A 21,717-nucleotide genomic window follows, 5' to 3' on the forward strand; every position below is an offset into this window, starting at 1 on the left:
GCTTTGTATTTATCTGAAGTCCTAGAATCTGGATAATTCTTCTGAGTTTTATAAAATATCTTAAAATAACTTTTTCTTTAATCCTCTCAGATCAATTGGCATTTGAGCTTTTCCAACTAGTTTAGGAGTTCTTTACTGTATTCTGTCAACATTAGGAATCTTTCTTAAGAAAGCTTCTGTCTAATTTTTCTTCAAAGGAACTCTTTTTGGAGGACCTTATTCTTTTATGATGAGGTTTTCCCAGTAGACACTTATTGCCTAAGTCTTCTTGCTTTGATGGTTAGTGAAGCAGGAGATTGTGATGTAGCCTTGAGCTTCAACCACTTCCTGTTCTTCCAGAATTATGTTCTAAAATGCAACCAGAACTTTTGAATTATTTCATTATAGGCATCTGTATTCCTTGGGAAAATTCATAAATTACTAGGTTGCAGGAACTGGGTAGGCTATAGAAGTGCAAAATATGTCTGCATTTCTGTGTTCATTTGTTGCTACTGGAAAAAGGCATGGATGTGCTCCAACCTAATGACTATCTAGAATTCAAACAAATATTTCAGGTTCTGGTTTTGCAGTAGCCAGAAATTTGACCTGTAATAACTACTCACAGTTGCTCACAACTCCTTCCTTAAGTATTAGTTGTTGGATTTGATTTTGGTGTTCCTTGTGATTCCATTCACTGTTGGGGGAAAAGGCAGGACTGACTTACCTGGAGACAAGAATTTATTTAACATGCAAACGCATCACAGACGGGTCTACAATGATGACTGCTGGAGGAATGATATTTAGGGGTATGAGAGCAGCTAAGTTCTTGTTAAATGAAAATAGCAACCCTATACTTTGAGAACACAGGTTCATTTCAGTTGAGCTTCTCAAGAAACATTCATTGGTGAAGGGTGTGTCAGACAAGAGCTAAACGAGATTTCGAAAAATCAACATATGTGAAAGGTTCATTGATCATTGTTGAATAGCTTTTATCTGGTCAGTCGTAAAGTATTTACACTTACCTGTAATTACTTAATCTTTCTTGATCTGAATTGAACATACTTTTAAAGCTTTTATCCAAGAATGTAAGTTAAGATGCTGCAGCAGCAGTTTGCATCTGACAAGAAAATATGGAGCTAGTGTAACTTGTACAGTAATTTGCAATATTTCTGTTTTTCTAGAAAGGCTCTCCTTTTTAAGAACTTTCAGATGACCTCCTAAGAGCCTTTTCAATTAGAATTATCCTGCTTTTATATAATGTGCAATAGTATTTTATTTTGTATGAGATGGCATAAAATCACCCACTCTTCACTCAAAGCTTTCACCAAAATTGGGTTTTGATTGACAATGAATTACTGTGAGATACGGATAAAAGGTCAATTGATATGGTCCTGAATAATTGAGACAACCTTTCTGAGAGATAAGTAAGCAGTTTTATTTCTTTATTTTACTGTTGCAGTAATAATGCAGACAGAATAAATACAGTTGATGGCGAAGACAGAATTGTAAATTAGGGATTTCTTGATGCTCAAGTGCATTAAATTGTATCAAGTGGAAGTAGAAACTGTGCAGTGCCAGCTTAAGCCTACACTAGAACCCATGTTTCCCAGTGCTTCATGTTAATTAAAATCTAGCAAAGTAGTAGCTGTACACGCTGTGTTTAGTTACACAGATTCTACAAAGCGTTAAAAAAGTTGAAGAATATTAATGGCTTTAGATTTAAAACTCATTAACCGTTACCCTATTGACCAGCTAAATAGAGTTTCTCAGCACTCCTCTGGGCCAGTGCCCCTTCGTTCTGCCATGGAAAACCAGAAATGTTTGTTGGCTCAGCTAAAAATATTTGGGAATGCTGACAGTATTATTAGATGAGACAACATGGATGCCTGCTCACTAAAGCAGATCTGGTCAAACTATAGATATCGCCACTTTTTCAGAATGTAAAATAGTATTTTTTGTCAAAATACTTGTTTAAAGTTACATTTACTGCCAGAAGATTTTTTTTTTTTTTTTATTGTAGTCTGGTAAAAGTGTGTGTGTTATTAGAACCAGAATTCTGAAAAAGCTCCTTCAGACTTGAGTCTTGTGATAAATTGGTAAATACAGCTTCTTTCTCAAAATGGTAAGGTTTGCAATTCATTGCCCGAATCTTGACCCAATGTAGTGTGAATTGTGGCTTCATCAAATGAAAGTGGACCACTGAGTAATTTTGAAGAGAAATTTTGCAATATCACAGCATTGCCTGTTTCCAAATAAAACTTGGCAGCTTCTGATGATTTTTCTTTGAGATCTGATGAACAGAAGGCTTAAAGCACAATCCACAAAGTACAGATGTAGTGAGAAAGCTATTTTGTCACAGACACCTTTGAGTAAAATCCTTAGAACAACACCAGTTCCACATCAACCTCTCTGGTTTTGTGTTGACTTATACCACTTAAACCTTTCTGTTAAACATCAATCAATCAAAAAAGAAAAAATGTGTGCAGATTGGACTACATAATGGTCTCTGAATTATAGATGATTATGATTCACATATTACCTCTTTTGATCTGGAGATTCTTTTGATACCTTAAGAATAATACTGTTTAAACAAAGGTTAGTTTAAAAAGCAAACAAAAAATAAACAAACTGAAACCCCTTCTTCTCTAGCATGTTCCACCTGTCCTAACCAGTTGCCATAATATTAAAAAAAAATTGAAATTATGCAACTTTTATTATTTTCAGTTCACTAACATTTACAGGAAGCTCCAGTAATCAGGATCTACAAAAAAAGGTTATTTGCAGCCACGCTCAGAAGGACTAACTTCTGTTCACCTAGTACTGAATTATTCTTCTGTCTTTATTTTGTGGGCTTTTTGCTTTCATTTCAGTGAGTGACCTGCATGTTATAAATAAATTTACCAAAGTAGTGCGAGCTAAGCAGAGAGTATTATAAATAATCCCACCGAAGGAAAACATGAACTGACAAAACATATTCGAGAGATATTGGCTAGGTATGTCCTTATCTGTTCACTTTCTTCTCTTTATATTTCCTTAGATCATAGACGAAGAAGAAACACAGTTCATGAGTAATTGTCCTGTTGCTGTTACTGAGAGTACACCTAGAAGAAGGACACGCATTCAAGTGTTTTGGACAGCTCCTCCTACTGGTACAGGCTGTGTAATCCTAAAGTAAGTATTTTAAGGCATATTAACCTACCATTAAAGTAAAATTCAGTTAATAATAAATCTAATATTTATTAGATTAAGAACTACTGGAGTTCTTAGATGCTTTTTTCTCCTTTGACACACTTGACTAAGGATAGTTCTACTTGCACAGTTAAATATTAGCAACGTAAAACCCAAGTATTCAAAAGCCACTCCAAGCCTTCAGTAACCATTGAATTGGTAACCCTAATTGAACTTAGTAGGCTGTCAGCCATTTATTTCACCTAAAAATCTAAAAGTTCTGAATCTTTAAGATCAAAATTGCATCCATTTGGTTGAGTTTCGGGTAAAAAGTATGATCTTAGTTAAGATGAATAATAGGAATGTTCTGTAGAGTCAGGATTTTCTAAATGGACCTTTATCAGTAAAAACAGATCTATTTGTTTAGAGGTGAATGCTTTCATTTTAGAGCTGGTGATCGTTTACTGATGTTTTCCTATTATTTTTACAGTTTATTTCTAAAGCATGTGTATTCATGCTTTTTAAGCAATAGACAAAGGTAACATTATGTAGGTGCACTTTGCTTTAAGGCCACTCATTTGTCTGTAGAAACCTTAAGTCACTTCTTACTATGAAGAGTATCAGAGGAAACTGTCTGAGAAACATTGTCCTGTCTCTTAAGATTTTGCTTGTCATATTTAATAGGACAGATTGGTCAAACATGCATGGACAATTGGGATTTCTTTGCTCGCTTTGAATCTATGCCTGGGATAAGCCTTTGCAGTTGCTAAGATGTGCGCTGCAGTAGACCAAAGAATTTCAGAGAGTCTTATCTGTACTGGGCATGCCTTTAGAGACACAAAACACCTCTAGGCTTTTAAGGAGATGCTAGCACAAAGGTTGCGCTGAAGATAGTTCAGGCCAATTCAGGAACATGTATTGTTAAAATTGCAACTGATTTCTGAACAGGCTGCAAAATTGCCACCAGCAAAACGGGACCGTGGCTGCTCTCCTCTCACCCTGTGCTTCAATTCCTTCTCCTTTTGCTGATTGGCACAAGGGATAAACACCCTCTTCTTCCACACCTGTGAGGGTGATCTAGCCCCAACCCTGACACTGGCTGTGGAACAGTCTCAAATATTTGGCAGCATGCTTCTATGTGTTGCCTCTCGGTATCAGTAAAATAATTTTATTTAAGATTATCAGTTTTAATGTGCACTGAAACTGTTCAAGAATACACTTACACTCTTTTCTTAAGCTCAGGACAGACAAGTGTACATCAGACCGCAGTAAAACTGAAACCTGCTGCTTGCTGGATGGCGAGACAGGTTGTGTGTTAAAGCTTATATATGGGATTTTTCAAGAGTTCCTTCAGCAATCAAGAAGATTCCTTCGGTGTTGCTGAGCTGTTTATCAGTAAAGCTATTTGCTTTTCCCCTCAGGACTGCCTCCCTCTTAGTTGCATAACAAATATTGCTTGAGGCACTTACTACTTCAGTAGTGTAATAATAAGGTGATGATGTTTTATACATCCTTTTAAAGAGACAAGATTTAAACTTTAATCCAATAATGATATGCAATAACACAAGTTGATGGATATTTTTTTTTCATTACTGTCATAAGCAGAATTGCCATTACCAAAAAAAATGAACCGAGACCTATACTTTTCTCACTGGAACTTAAACATCTGTGGCTGAAGTTGGTTCAGGGGCCTGCCTGGGTCTTGTCAGCAAAGGAAGGTAGTAAAGTACCACCTACTGCAGGAACCTTGACAAATATTTCTTCTCTCTCCTCTCTGCTGGTCAAGTCATGCAGGATGTTCAACACTGATTTTTACACTGTGAAGTAATCACATTATTGCAGAAAACTCAAGAGAGGCTCCAAAAATTAACACAGTCAGAACTGCAGTTCTGGTGTTACGCACACAAAAGTATAAAATTGTCACTGCCTTAAAGAATGTACAGAGTAAATCAGTGGCATACAGCCTTCTCAGACTGCTGGATGTACATCAGTAGTGCCAACAAAACAAGGAAGTGCCAATATAGAGTCACATTAGCTGACTGGCACCAGTTTCTCTAATCTGTTTGGGCAGCTAAAAGAATGTCTTAGGAATTGAAGTTCATGGGGAAAGGAAAAATTTTTGGTGTTATGACCGCCTATTTACAGTGCGTTGTGGGTATCTTAGGTGTGTATGTGCTGGTGAAAGTGAAAGGCGGTTGTTAGGTACTTTCCAGTAAAAATTATGTGTGAAATACAAGCTTGCTCCCAATGGTTGCTTTATGGACCTCAGAGGGTAACTGCTCCATTCCCGAGGACAGTTCAAAGAAAGAATGAAACAGTCACCATTATTGCTGATGCCAGAAATTAACATCATAATGTGGCATTTGTTTGCGCTGCAGTGCAGTCCTCCATGGCACCATACATAGCAATCACTGATGTGGTTTTGGCATTAACAACATTTACATTTTTTCTTTTGCATGTAAAGCTTTGACCACATCTGAATTAGAGTTTGCAGTCAGCATTCTTTATAAACCTTCTTTATGGTCAGCTCCCACAGAACAGCATAGAAATGTTGGATGCAATTTTCAAAATTATTCTGTCATTTGTGAGAGCTTTAATGATGTGATAAAAACAAAAGTCTAAAAGCAATTCTTATTTTAAACAGTTAAGTCCAAACTCATCATGGAAAAATTCTGAAACCTTGAACTTTAGAGGAAACAAAAGCCTTCCGTATTTTTCTTTTTTCTGTGTGTGATGGAGTGCCAATAGTTTTTTGTTATCAATACATATCTGTTTCAATCCTTGGAGACTATCTGATCATTTTCTTTTAGAATTTCCAAAACAGAATGGCAGCATTTTGGAGCCTGTTCTGAATCATAAGGATATATTTTTTCCTTTTCACTATGTCCTGGTCTACTGGCTTTAATATATAGAAAAGTTAAATGTAGTCACAAGTTAGATATAGCTGATCCATAAAAACTTATTACAGTTTTAGTGCCAAATATCGGGATTTTTTAGATTTATAATGATATAATTAAGTATAGAGGCTTCCAGGAAGTTTTTCCTGGACTAGTAGTGAGGTTTGGGAACATTTTTTATTCATGGTTTGTGAAGTCTTATACCTTTGATAGAAACACTTGATTGCCCACGTTTGGCTAATAGTCTTCTCAATGCTTTCTAGGCATAGTGCATGTGATCAGTTTGGTTGTGACAAGCATAAAATGACACAGACAAATGGTGATCTGTAGTTCTAGGGTTCAGTAAAGGATGCTAAATCTTTTGGCAATGAACATATATGTGTCTAATGCTAGCTTTCTGGGTGACTGCGAAATACAAAGTTTAGGAGAATAAACATATATTTGAATTCGACTTATCAATACTTTGCTTTCTAAAACATCTCTTTGTGTTTGAAAACTTAGAACGGGGGGGAAAAAACAGAGGGAAATGGATTAACATATGAAGTTGCACTGTAATTCCTTAGTCGAGAACAATTCATCCATTCTTTTCATTCCCACCAAGTGATGACAGTGAAATAGCCTAAAGGTTCGAATCCTTCCAGACTCTGTTGGAACTGCCAGTGTACTGAATGTACTTCCGGGATGCAAACAATAGCTGAGGCTCTATTTGTCCAAACGTTTAAACCTATGCTTGAGTCTCACTGAGGACACAAGACAGAAGATTGCTTAAATGTTACACACAGCTTGGAAGATCCTCAAGCTTTAGGCTCTCTTTCCACTTGCCTGATGTATGCTAGGAATACTGTGCAGCTATATCCAATTATAGGAAGGTACACAGACTCAAGCATACCAGCTCTTAAAATGATTTCTGCAGATGGATGAAATGGAGAAACAGCGTATCACTTTGGGGATGGTCCCAGACACTGCAAGACAATTTTAAGCACCTTGATTTTTAGAATGGCCTAATGGAAATGGAATGCATCGTTGACGGTCAGATAGCGTAGTCAGCCTCATCACAGCACTAGGTACTTGAATAAAAAGTTTTGCTTTGTGGAACAAAGTTATTATAAAAAGATAAATCAACAGAATGCACTCAGATCTTACTTAGCAATAAAGATTCATTTGGCTGCTTCAGCATCTGTGCTAGCTTCAGAAGCTACCCAAATATCAGCATGAGCAGGAAAGTGCTTACAACAATCTTTCTTGCTTCTATGGTTGATGATATCTATTTGGACCATTCTGAGTTGTCATGCTGTGTGCAGTCTACTTGTTTTCATGTTCACAATGCAACATTTAATCTTTCTATTCCTTTTTACTTTCCCTTGTTTCTTGTGACTGATCGGACATTAAGGTGCCATGTGGAAATATGGGATGACCAGGTCATTTCCTTCATCTTCTGATAAAAGTTTCTGTTCTGAAGCATATTTACTAGATTTCTGGGCTCTTCAGAATGCATTTGCTTTCTAGCATCTTTGAAAACCTACTGTTAAAACTTTCTTGAGAGATATTTATAGTTATTTTTGCTATGTGCAATTTATATAAAAACTAATTATACAGACAATTGAGCAGTGGCAGAGCCTGGTGGTATTTATATCATCACATGGAAGTGGAGAAATTTTCAGGGCTTTGAATCCTGACTTGGTCAATCTGCTTTAATATTTTGTTTAAGTAAGTCTAAAGACTGTTTTACCTTTTTTTTTTAAACTTTTTTTCTGCATGTAGACTGTCATGCTTGGTTTAGCATGTTCTACTTTTCTGCAAAAGTAGAACAGCACATGTGCATTTTTTTGGTTTTATATCTGACAGCTAACATTCAGAGACTGTGCTTAATTTTGTAAAAAAACAGCTGAGGGAGATTTATCTAGTTTAACAAGGAAAATCTTAAATATGGATTTCAATTAGTGATTTACACCATTGACAAAAAAAAGACAATAAGTGTTTATTAAAAGTTTCTTAGCAGTGATGAAGAATCACCTCGTTTAGGCTGCTTTTAGCCCTAGATTTCTAGATTCGACTGGTTAGTTGTATTCCTCAAGATACAGTGCCTCAGTTCAGTGTGGTACTGGACAGGTAGGTAAAGGTCTGAGCCGTGTAATTGATAGAAAATACAGAACAAATAGTTTTTGGCAAGTACTTTTAGAATTCTGTAATATAAAACAAGAGTGAAGAAAACTTTGTAAATTGTCTTATCTTGTCACATATTAAAATTTTATGGTAGGGAGAATCTTGTTAATATCTAAATTGATTAAATCTGTCAGCTGGTGTAGATCTCATGAAGAGTCAAGTATTGCTAGATGGTAATTATCTTTTCCTCCTTCAGCATTTGGTGATTTTCGCTAAGTCTGAGATTAATTGTTAATGTAATAAATGATGGTCACATGCAGATAAGTTATATTCAATTTACCGTTTAGAAAAGAAACCACAGTTTTCTGATTGGCTTATGGAATAATCAAGTTTACAGGCAATGGTTGTGACTTGTATGGTAAATATAACAAAAGTTCTTGCTGACAAACAACCAACAAATTAAAATCCGGTATCTGTAAATAGTGTTTATTACCATTACTACTTGCAGAAATCCACTGTATTCATCATCATGTCTCTGCTGTTTGTTTCTGGAAATGTTTTCTGAGTCATCTCTAGGGAAATGTTTTATAATTTTTGAGGAAAAGTGTGAAACTTACTGTTTCTCTGCGTATGTAATTATCTTCATGATTTTAATTACATTGGTTTTCGTTTGTGTGTAGTCAGACAGTAGAGGAATTTTAAAGAACTGTGGTCTTCCAAATAAAAACTATGATATATTTAGTATATCAAGTATGTATTGGCAAAATCTTTTAGGTAGTTGTGCTACTGTAGCAAAGCTATCATACCTATGAGGATAACTTCAATTCTAGTCCATGGGTCTACACCTTGGATATAATACTCAGTTTCCAACCTCCATGTGGATTCTGGCAGTCCTCTTGCTCTTGAGCCTTCAAAGCTCTGAGGGTGAATGAACTCCAGCTAGAGCTTTTTGAACATATACTTTTTGATTTCTTGTGATTTCAAGCATTATATTCATTCAGGTCACTTGACATCTCACTCTGAGTAAACACTACGCTGAAACGTGACATTGGAAAGACTAAAAGAAGAACCTGATGCAAAGGAACCAGATGTCACAAACCCCCATGTGTTCATAACTACATATACATACTGAAACTGTCTTGATATGCAGCCAAATCTCTTCTCTAGACTCAAAGCTCATGATGAGATCCAACCAGGGAGTCCCTGGGCCAGAAACAGAGCACAAGGCATCTGGATAACAAAACCCACAAAACACAAAAGCAGCTCTGTGGTGTGTAAATTAATACATGACCAACTCAATAACACTGCATTAGGAAAAGTGTTTATCAGAAATGCCAAATTGAAATGGTCAAAATGAAATGCATTTCAAAATTAATCTCTCTTACTAAAAGTGTTGATATTATGATTCTCTATCACAAAAACAAGTTGCACAAATTTACTCCTACCATAAAGAAGTTCCAGTTGTCAATGAGCTACAGAGTGGGTCTGCATCAGTCAGACTCCTTTAAATGGGTGGAAGCTACAGTGCTTCTTCTGAAATTGTTGCCAGTCATATAAAAGGAACATCTGATAGATGATCACACCGTTGAACTTAAAAAACAATAAAGAAAAAAGAATGATGTGCAGTTACAGCTGACAAATTTGTGTGTTACTTTTCAGTCTCGTCCCAAATTCCTCATCAGTATCTATGAGGTGGCAGAGGCAGGGGGAGTGGGGCAATGTTTTAAGTTATTCAGGTTACTAGACTAAGGTGATTAAGCAGTACAAGTACATTCTTTGCTCCTCCCTGATGCTCTTACCACTAAAACATTTTCTTTTCTTTGCTAAGCTGTACTTACCCTGATATGTGCAATTTTCCTTGATTTTTCGGGATACTTACCTGAGTAATATATAGCTCAGGTGTTTTTCCATTTGCTTAATTGGAGGTTTCTTTACATGCTTTGCATGGGATGTATTCTTTAAATGTTCCAAAACATGCGAAATATGATGATTTTACATGCTCTTTTAGGATTTCTGAATACTTGGGGGTTGTATTTCCTGAAAAAGAGATTCGTGGATTTGTACTTATTCAAAAATCACACTGTTTATTTTGAAGCAGATGAGCTACTAGTACATAGTTGAAGAGCTATGAGGAGTTCACTATAAAATTATACCTCTAAATATTCAAAGTGTAAAAAAAAACAACAAAAAAACTGCTTTTTTCAATTGGATGTTAAGCTTGTGATTCAATCTTTTCCATCTATCCTTTCAGTCTTCCTGTGCGATTCTCCAGATACTTACATGTCAACAATTTTACCTGACTGTTTATTAGAATGCTAATACTGGAGCAATTGAGGACAGTTACAAAGCATTTACTGAAAGCTTTCCATTATGACTAAATATAATGGCCAAGGAAAAATGGAGAGCAATCTGCCTTCCTTGCCTAGCAAGAGCTCTCAGTAACAATTATATGCTGTTTATGGAACAATAGAAGATAACAGTTCTCATATTATAAATAGCTATATTGATTTTCCCAGTAGAATTAATGAGTCTTCTGCATGCAGAGAAATGATCAAAATTCCTGTACTAATAGTTTAAAAAATTGTAAACCTGTATCTTCCAGTTAACTACCACATGACAACAGCAGTAGCTTCTGAACTTCATTTTTGATAGAGATAATAGCAGTATAGCTTAATATTTCTTTGTGCATAGCTTAAAATATTTTATGTAGACACTTTAAGTATTTCTACACAATTAGATAGCAATCTAAGATATCTCTATACATCTTAACAGTCCTTAGAACAAATATAACCTTTGATATATGGAAAATGTACTAATTTTTCATATGTGATTCTTTTGACCTGCTTTCCTTTTTCCCCATTCTTCACTTCTAGGAGTTAATGTAACAGAAATGTGCACAGCTTTAAATGGCTAGGGACAAAGATTGGAAGTGAGTAGATTTCAGTCCATTCCTATCTTTCACACTGGGTTATCATATACAGCTCAACTCATTTTTCAATACCCCTGTTTTCTCAAAAGCAACTAGAGGCCAGTGACTCTTTATAAAACACTGCAAGATAGAAAAGATTGTATGCTAGTATTGCACTATTCTAATTCCTTAAAAATAATTTCAATGTTTTCTTCGTCCAGCTATTTTTTTATTTTTTTTTTACTAAACAAATAGGACAAAAATTTAAACTTTGCAATGTAACTAATTCACAGCCTCATATTTCATTTTTTAAGCTAAACACCCACAGAGGGTTTGCTTGTATTAGGAAGGAAGAATAACCTTCTGCATTTCTATACAGCTTCTATATTTATAGCAGCTCTAATATTAGATTGTGAAAATGCATATTTGCATTTTAATATATACAGTAGCAACCCCCTGGATCTACTGACTAAACACATCTACATTTAAAACAAAAATCTGTTTCACTTTCATTTTCTCACAGATTTAATATTGTTTCTTTGACTTCACAGTGGGAGCACATGAATTTGGAAAGTGTTGTAAATGGATTTTCTTGTAATTTTGTGTTCTTCGAAATAATCTTTTTTACAGCACAATTAATATAGTAATCCTATAAAATCTAGCTAGATTCATTCATATGCTGTTTTGTTTGCAAAGGCATAGTGTTCCAAAGCAGCTTAATGGTTTTGCTACTGAAAGATGAGTTTATTCCTTGAGGAGTGCAAAGCAACAGAAAAAAAAAGAGGAAAAAAAAAGAGTAAGGAGAGGATGATAGTCTTTCCTCTAGTGGTAGGAGGAATATAGTTATGGTTTTATTATGAAGGATAATATTTTTAACTGTTTCACACTGTGCATTGAAAATGCCTACGATAATTTCATATTAAAAAAAATCAGTGCTATGGCACATTTTGTGGTAAATGGAAGTAACAGGCAATTACTCTCATGGGTCCATATGGTTATTATTTTGCACAAATACTTGTTTTTTTGTAAAACAAGCTGTTTTAAAAAAAAAATTGTGGCCTTTGATGTGCAGTGGGGTAGGAATTCAGGCATTAGAAAAGTACAACATACTTTATGATAAGACACTGATATCAGTTCTCTTTTTGATCATCATTGCATTTTCTCCAGACTTTCTGGGAAAATACTGCAATTAAGATTATTCATTAAGGTTAACGGTTGACACAAACTTACAGAACTGATCAGAAGTCAACTGTATTCTCATTTGGTACTTAACAAAGATATATGGGATACTTAAAACTTTCACTTTTATTTCTTAACAATTATACATGCTGAATTTCTTGGTCCTTCTAGATTCTCAACACTGTTCTAAGGATACTTACTATGTGTTTAAATTGCGCACTTGGAAAAATCATATGAAGTAGCAAGTCAGGTGTAGTGCTTTCTAGTAATTCTACTTGCTGATCCAAAACTTGAAGATAAAACTTGAGAAGCCATAGCAAATTATGTTAGAAGGGACTTTGGTGAAATACCCAAGTCTTTTACTGTCTGACAACAGTATGACAATAAGATGAACTCTATGATTTTGTTGCCTCTGTCCACCTCTGTTCTTCTTAAAGGTGGAGCCTTGGCAGTCCCCATAAGTGGTGCCAATACTTACCTGTCACTGCTACTGTTTTGCTAAAACGAGTCCTCTGATGCCCCTTATTCTCAGGTGCTGTAACCCTCTCTTCAACCCATGCCTTCCTTCAGTCGTCTTTTCTCTAGGCTACTCAACGCCAATTCCTTCAATCTTTTTCCCCTTCTAGATATCTGATTGTTCTCATTAGTCTTGTCTGAACTTTCTCCAAATGATCTATATCCTTGACTTGTACCCAAAACTGGGCATTGTAATCCTACAGATGCCTTACATGACTCCGCATGGTCTTAGAGAAAGTGCTTCCACTGTAGTGTTTGCTGTTTTTCATAGGAGAATAACATTTACTTGTGTTCAACTTCTGATCCACTAGACTTCCTTCATCCTGCTATCAAATACTTCTCTCATTGGCTTTTTCCTTTCTGTCTTTGTGCAAATAATTACTCTTATCTAAAACTAGGACTTTGTGCTTAACATTATTTAATTACAGCTTGATACTATCTGCAGTCAGTAACTTGTTCTCTATTCCATCAAGTTATTAATGAAAATATTGATGTATGCATAACCGCACTGAATGTGAAACTCTTCAGTGAGTTCCAGCTGAGTTCTAAAAATAAGAAAAAGCAAATTCATTTGTTTTAAACATATGAACATTGCTGTCTAAAAAATCCTGCTATCTAATTCTGATGTAATTAATATGTAAGCATTTTAAATAAAATTTTGAAAAAAGCTGCTAGTTTGATGTATCTGTGTATTTACAAATCTAAAAAGATGTAAGAAAAATCAAGAAAATGTTTTTATTGACAAAATTTGTGTTGGAGAAGGATAAACACTCGAAGAATTATTGCATCTATTTACATATCCTAGAGAGGAAATGCAAAGGAATTTAAGACATGTAAGGAGGGAAGTTCTCTGAAGTATCTTGCACTGAAATCTGATTTTGTCTGAATTTTGCTCCCAGTAAGTGGGGAAATAAAACAGTAAACTCTGATTTCTTTCTGGCTAAGTCTCTAGTAGATTCTGTATTTTCATAAATTTCAAGTAGTGGGATAAAAAAAAAGACTCCATAATTTTCTTATTGTTTGCTGTTTGTAAATGAATATCATTGTTAATTTAGGAGCCTGACAGCTGTAGAACATTTGCCATTCGGCAGCAGCTGTCAGTAGCACTCCAGTTTATTTTACAAACAGATGTTTAATTTGACTTCAATGCCTTTGTCAATTTTTGAGGGGAAACAAAGAGAGGAAAGGAATAGAAATAATCATGATAGTCATAATTTGATTTCCGTTCAAAACATAAAGCAGAGTCACTACTGATGACATCGAAAGTGTTTTCATTTTTTATTACTGAATGTTTTAAATCAGTTTTTTATAAATGCATGAACTGAAATTAAGCTTTCTCAATGCATGGCAACTCATGTTAAGGAAGTCATTTGTCTTATGTCAGGAACTGAAGGCATTATTTTAATGCAGTATGCTACATTTTTAAAATACGTATTTTATTTATGAATCAAAATGTCATACTATTTCTACAGTTTACAGATAAAGATATTTTTGTCTCTGTATTAAAACCAGGGCACCAGTGGGCCCACTGTCATACAAACACAATGTTGTTTACTGTAGTGTAATAGTATTATCATTTCACATCAACAACAATGAAGGGCAAATTTGGTCCAGTAATGATGAAATGAGATAATGAAAAAGCTAATTAACATCATGTGGTTCATTTTTAATTTTAGTAACCAATGACTTTATCCAGTATGTGCCCAGTGACTAGGAGGCTTTAATAAAATGTGCTGTTAGAATATATTGGCAAGATCCTCCGTTATTCAAAATGTCTATAGACGCAGACAAGAGAGTTGAAATTAGCAGTGTATGGTCTCAATCCTACAACACTTTGGCAATTCTTAGATGTTACAAAGTCTAATTTAAATTAGTCATAAAAATGGCACATCTTACTGGTCATTTGCTCCTTTGTAATACAATCTGTTCAGGTATTTCAAGACTATGTGTTTCTATGAGGGTGTATAAGTAAACCTGCAGTTAAATTTAAGAAACTATATTGGGTGTGCTGTTTTGTATGAAATTTTCTATGTTAGCAAAATTTTTCTAGCATGCTGAGTTCAGTATTTGCTGAACTGTCTGCGTGCCCACAAAAATCTAGAACAGCTCTGCATAGCACATTTTACATTTAAAATTTCAAGCACAGCTATATTTCAGTATGAAAGGCAAATGGCTGAATTAACAAAGTGTCAGATTCTGCCATCCTTACTTACATTGAATAGTGTTTAAGTTCTCATGTGGATTTAAATATATTAACTGGAGACTCTCTAAGAGTGATGTATTATACAAATAAGGGTCTCAGAAGCTGAACGTGGTATTTATCTTGATTCTTTTTTTCATATGAAGCACCACAAAATCAATTCTGATTTGTTTCCTTAAAGGAGCAGCTACATATATTATTGCAATTCTTTAGAAATTATGAAAGGAAAAGAACACCTAGAAAAGGAATTGTTCTTCGTGTAAACTGACTGTTGAATTGATTCTTGTTGTCTTTTTACTTATCTGGTTTGGCAGTTTTTTGAAGGGATATGTGAAAGGATTGAAATATTAAATTCAACCAATAATTGGGTGGGCCATTCCTTTCTTTTCCTTGCAGTAATTAGGTACCCACTTTTTCTATCTTTTCTACTTCATTAGACATGCATTAAGTATCTTTGCTATCTGAACAGCAGCAGTCTGAATGCTTTTTGCACTGCTTTCGTGAAGAAATGGATTTGTCTTTCAGTCAGTTCACTGCTTCAGCAGATTGTAGTTTAAAGTCTTGCAATGCACCAGCAAGCACACTTGATTTCTTTAATGGTTTCTGGGTTTTCATTTGCTGCAGAAAGGATAGGCTTGCAGACCTAGGGGCCTGTGTCTAGAGAAAGAATCAGCTCTGTTCGTTAGGAGGATAATGAGCTTGACACTCGCTCACTGCACTGACAGTGTATGTAGCCTGGTGATAGCCTTAATATGTATCAACAACTCATTTAAGTTCTACAGATTACCTATCATAATGTTTCTTTCCATAGATTTCTCTGAAAATGGAATATACACTTGTTCTGTACATAGAAAAAAAGGTGTGCTCTCTCATGATGCAATTGCCTTGCAGTTGTTTGCTGAAGTAGATACGTGATGAGACAAGGAACTTGTATACAAAATAGAAAAATGTTCCATGCTGCAGAGATGATGCCATGTATTAAGGTACCACCATTTCGTGATGGTTCATAAACAAATTGTCTTGTTCATCAGAGTTAATTTAGATAACAAATACTAATGAACAGGCATTTATCTAATTTCTCGGAAAAAATCGTGGACAAAACATTGTCTTCAATATAGTGAAGAAACACAAATAGCTCTTCATTCTTAGTTTTATAGTAGTAGTCTATATTTCTGCCACACATAGTTCTACTCACAAAGTACTAAATATGTTCAGGCAAGTAAATAAAATAAAGCTAAACTCTTGAAGAGGAGGCAAATTTCACAGATACTTGGATATGTGTTTTCTGCATTGTCCTTATCAGTAAGCCACTTGGGCCAGCAAGAATAAAGTTTTAAGTGCTGTCCTGATAATTTCTTAGTTTTCCAGTGGCTACTCATGCATCAGAAGAAATTCAGGCTGTGATTCTCTTCTGATTAAGTGAAACTGAAGTTGGTAATTGATTTCAGTAGAAGGTCGGTCAGTTCTCATTAGAGCGTCATCTCACAATCAACAGCAGCATAAGATTGCAGGGCACATCTGGGTTTTCAAACATCAACATCAGCGTATCTGATAATTGTATGTTTTTAATTTTCAAAGCATGTATTTTTTCTGTCTCTTTTTCTGTGTAAATGTTTGGTGGGAGCAAATGACTGCCTGCTATAAAAAACAAAGTCAGATATATATACCTTATGGTTTTGTCTTGAAGAGCAGGAGATTTGTTTTCCTTGTTGCTTCAGTTTTGAAATCTAAACCAACCATTGAAAAAGTTTAAATTGCAGTGCTTGGGTGTCAATCTCAAAACCATCATTGATTCACCTATTTCCCATACACAAATCTGAAGGAGCACCCCTGCATGTCTCTACAATGTCTGATCCCTTGCTCTATTTCATCCTGTATCTCTAATCACACTTGGTGTATCTCAATTATCCACGTTAAAATATCTCCCTCTCGGAGTTTCTAGTGAAGTTAAGAATCTAATTAACTGCACTTTTGTTCCAAATAAAACTTGGTAGGGCTGGATTCCAGTTCCTAGTCTATGTCTGCTTCTCAAAGCTGCTAATATGAAGGGTAATTTATCATCTTAATCCTTTCCGTTACTACTTACTACTGTTCACAATGCTCCTTTAATAGTTCGATTCGTGTGCTTTCCTTGTCCTGATGATTGAGGGAGATACAGACTGAGTAGCTTTTGCTTAATCCCTGGTCCTTTAAGCATAGCTGTAATCACTTCCTCCATGAAATGATGACCTTTATCTGGGTCAACAAGGCTTCAGGAGCCTCACAGAGGCAAAAGATTTCTTGATACTGTTGGGTTTTTTTTTCCTCTCCCTGCTGCTGTATGATGAAAAGGCTTCAAATCACCTTGAGAAGGAATTAGTCACTTCCAAGGAGTTTCATTAAGCCAGACTGTTTGGGGGAGCTAATGTATATAATCTGTATGTAATACATCCACAGTCTGACAACCCGCTGCTGCAGCAGAGATATGACTAGACTTTGTTCTTGCCCTCCCTGTGCACATCTCAGACAATTTTTCATCCATTTCCTAACACCTGTTTCTGTACCTTTCAACATTTCTATTTTCTTAACCCTAAGGGTATTTTTCTGATTTTCATGTAGCATGTTTAGCAATTCTTCTTTCTCCATTTACTTTCTTGGTCCTTTTGTTTCTGCTGTGCTCTAGTAACAGCCATTACTGTTTACTTCATATGTCCCAGGTCTGCCACTGCTTTAGCTGCTGAACCTCCATTATTATCCTGTTCAGCTTCTTGATTCTTATTCCTCTGAGCCTTTAGACGCCTAATTCACAACTGATCCCCATGGCAATTCCCGTGCTTATAAATCTCTTCTGCACCAATCCTTATTCAAAAATAGCTCTGTTGCCCAGCCTTTACCTTCTCCTAACCTAGTCAAACATCCAGTATTGTGTTCCCTTCACAGAATAATCTGAATCAGGTAAAATCACAACCGACCCAGCCTTTTGTTGTCTTTAAACTTCAAGGACTACTGTAGTCTGTTTGCTGGGCTGACCTGCTTAGAGTGTTCCTTGTATGTTGTCCCATTCAGGTTCAAGGCGTGCATGCCCCAGGCACCATTTCCATCAATATACTTTGAAATTCCACCAGTGAACCAAAGGTGATTTGTGCTGTAACTTTGTACTGAAATCCTTCAAAATCTTCCTCAATCCCATGTATAGGTGTTGCTTGTAAATGATTGGGCATTGACCTTCTGTTCCCATATTGATTAGGGCACAATAAAAGAGATCAGGTTACTGAAAGTTTCTGAGGCTAATCTGTGGTTCGTTAATATTAATGTCCACAGAGCAATAGAAGTATTGGAAGCTCTATGCTTCCTGTCAATCATCCTGGCAGAGTATACTTTAAAGAAGACATCTTATTTGCATCATGATGGGGCAGTACAGGTGAATATTTCATTTCTGTATTGTCCAAGCAGCTGCTAAGCATTCCCAAACATAGACTGAAGAGCAGAGCTCTGGTACGGATATTTTTATGTATTCATAGGTTACTGGGGCCAGCTTGGTTTTTTGATCTGTTGTAGTAAAACTACTACCAGTGCTACTGATGTGGCAGCTAATCAGACACAAGAAGGTTGTATTGAATTTGGCATTTTTAGAGCTGAAGCAGGAAGAGCAAAAACCTTGCTGTACAGGTTCTCTGCCATTGCATTCTCCAAAAATCTATGTATCAAAGTTTTGCAACAATATTTGCTACAAATCCTTACTGAAACTAATTTTTGCAACCAGAACAATTGTATGAACTAGAGACACTACCCTAACGCTGTCCTCAGCCACAAACTTGTTGCAGCAGATGTTGAACAAAGAGTAAGAGGAGAAGCTTGGTGAAAACCTCCATAATGATGTAGAATAATTTCATGGATTAATTTGATCATTCTTTGATAATTATGTGTTGCATGAGCAGGGTGGTCTTTGCTGTTTTCAGTATTTGTGTCCTTCTTTATCTGTCTTCAGTGAGGCGTGGAAGTTCAGATCTCCTTTTTTTTTTTTTTTTCTTTCATTTCTCTGCACTCGTATCTTTCACCGTAAACAGCCACTATCTTCTGGCATTAGCTGTCTGAATGTTCAGTAAGCTGCAGTCTCAGCTGTCAGCAAAAGCTCTTAGAAAAGCCCAGGTAGAAGAGATTCAGTTGTTACAGGTATTAATTCTTGAAAGCTGAAACGTGTGTCTCAGCTGCACTAAGGAAAGGGCAAGTCTCTTCTTCTGACGGTTCCAGATCCAGTTCCAGTGGATTTGTGCTGTTAGACTTAACCTCAAGTACTAAAGGTACTGCATCAAAACTAAACTTCCCTAGGCAAATACATTCATAATATTAAGGTCTCTTTTAAGAAGTAATATTAAGCATTTTAACATCAAATCAAGTCAGCTTAGTTTCAGTGGGTGTTAATTTTTTCTGTTAATTGTGGCGCTTTAACCTTCAGGCTCCTGTCAACTGAAATGAGGTGAAGATTTTTCTGGATTTGAAAACATCAAATACTTTATTCTAATTTGGATTCCTGTTACTGAATACCCAGTAATCAGTATTTTACAAGTGGATGGACCTGGTTAGGATATTGCTCTTGACATACAATTTTCGACTGTACAAGCAAATAATTTGCTCATTAAAATATAACTTCAGTATATTGCTACTTGACACCTCTTCCAAAACAATAGTTGGAGAATGACAGTTCTGATATTTTTGTTTTTATCTACAAATTCTCTTACTTCCTTTCTGAATCTCCTGAGAGTATTAAAGATTTAGAACAATTTTTCTAAAGTTTTGGGGACTTTTTTCAAGCTTCATTAACTGGGCACTCATGGTGATGTTTACTTTACTTATTTCACTTTTTTAATACAATACACAAAAAAAATGTTTTTTTTTTGATCCCCCCAACCTGGAGTGAGGGAAGGTGGCTCAAGAGGGGAGAGGAATATGTGTAGGATATAAAGATTAAAAGAAATATTGTAAAAGGGCAAATATGCTTTTTACTGTGTCACAGCTGTCCACACTTGCTGTGCAATAATGGCAAAATCAACAGAGGTCACGTAGTGACAGCAAGGAACTTGAGGACTGGTGAAGAGTAGCGCATGTGGGAGGGTTTGAAATGTGACCTTTGCCTGTGTGGTTTGTTTTCTGCCACGTCCTGGCATAGCAGGTAAAGCAGGCTACAGACTGAAAATGGGGATATGGTTGCCTCTTTGTTTTCTTGCTTCTCTTGAACACCCAGAGGAATCAAGTCTTTGAGTTCCCTATGCAAGTGGGTGAGTGTCATACAGGTTGCATAGACCTTTTAAGCAGAAATAAAACAATGCTTGATAAGTTTTACTTTTTGTTTTCATTTTTCATTTTCATTTTGGGATTTGTTAGTTAATACACAAGTGCTTTGCATCGGTTCTTATCGCAAGTTAGCTCAATGAATATAGCTATCAGGTAATATGACTTTGGGCTCACTAGCTTGATAAAAACTATACTCCCACCTTTGATAGATTGTTTCCATCTAGTATACGAAAGCAGCACTTAGAATAACAAAATAAATATATCCTCCAACCATCCAGTCCTATCCAATCTTTTCTGACTTTTCTTTACAGTATAATTTATAATGCTTAGTTTTGAAAATCAAGGAGATGGTACTTGCTACAAAAAATGATGGCTAGCAAAATACCTGGTAAAGATACAGCTCACGAATAGCAATGGGCTTTAAGCAATGTGAAATTTTCTCAGAGTCCTAGACAAACTCATTCTTTCATCTTTTTTGCCTTTGGTGGGTTTTTTTGGTGGTTTTTTTTTTTGCAAGTAATAGGTGTAGCGTACATGTCAGAAATGATTTTGTCAGTATGAGTTTTTATCCAGAAGATTTTAGATCTAATATTTATGTCTTGTGGCCATTCAAGCAAAGAACAGAGAGATTTTCTGAGGGCAAATACAAGATAGCAGCATACATAGTTGTGTTTTCCCTTAGAGCTTTGTGTTGTATTGTATATGATGGCCAAATCAGTCCTGAGTCAGTGAGCTCCCGTGTATGCTTGTGATGGTATACCCGAGTATGATATGAAGGACAACCAAAAGGATCTTGAAGCTAGAGCAAATTTGTAAGACAAGTTTAGAGTACTTTGCTCTTGCTGTGGGGTTTCTCTCAATTATATTTTCTGACAGTATGGGTGAAATGTTGAAAAATAAAACTGAAGAAGGATATTCTGGTGTATATGTATGCACTGAATTTTTTAGAAGTGAGCAGCTTTTGTTGTTTTTCATCTGACTAATCTCTTAGAGAAAAGGCACTCATCCTGTGCAGGAATGTAAATGTTGAATTATGGCAACATTGATAAACTTCACATGAATATTACTGTGTTTTATCCAACATCAAATATCAAGTCTGGTTGGTTTGCTCAAACTGTGTTAACAACATACTTAAAAACAAACAAATGAACAAACCCAACAAAACAACAACAAAAACCACACCATCTGTGTTAGCTCCTACGTTAGGCATCAAGAAAGAAATAATTTCATGCAAGTTTTTAATAGTACTGGCCCTTGCCAATGATGGCTGATGACAAAATTAGATTCTGGTGTAGATGGAGCTTGTTCTTTGGTGAGACTGAGCACAGTTTCCTAGTTGAAAATTATTTTGAAGAATGTAGTTGTCAAATACCCTACCAGTGTAAAATTTGCTGGGCATCTAATGGCTAAAGAGTTGTATGTGCTTTCAGAGGAATTTTAATTTATTTTTAATAAAAGTCTCCTAAATATTAAAAGGAGAAGTAAACATTGTTGGT

General features: G+C 35.7%; 1 protein-coding gene across 1 annotated transcript in view; it reads left to right on the top strand.

Moving 5' to 3' along the window:
• SPON1 (spondin 1) overlaps positions 1-21,717 on the top strand; it is a 206,466-nt gene that overhangs the window by 38,703 nt on the left and 146,046 nt on the right. The window contains exon 3 of the mRNA XM_050897080.1: positions 3,017-3,150. Coding sequence (XP_050753037.1) covers positions 3,017-3,150 — 134 coding nt within the window. The remainder of the gene's footprint in view (positions 1-3,016; positions 3,151-21,717) is intronic.

The sequence above is a fragment of the Gymnogyps californianus genome, chromosome 5, assembly GCF_018139145.2.
Source record: "Gymnogyps californianus isolate 813 chromosome 5, ASM1813914v2, whole genome shotgun sequence".
Lineage (NCBI taxonomy): Eukaryota > Metazoa > Chordata > Aves > Accipitriformes > Cathartidae > Gymnogyps > Gymnogyps californianus.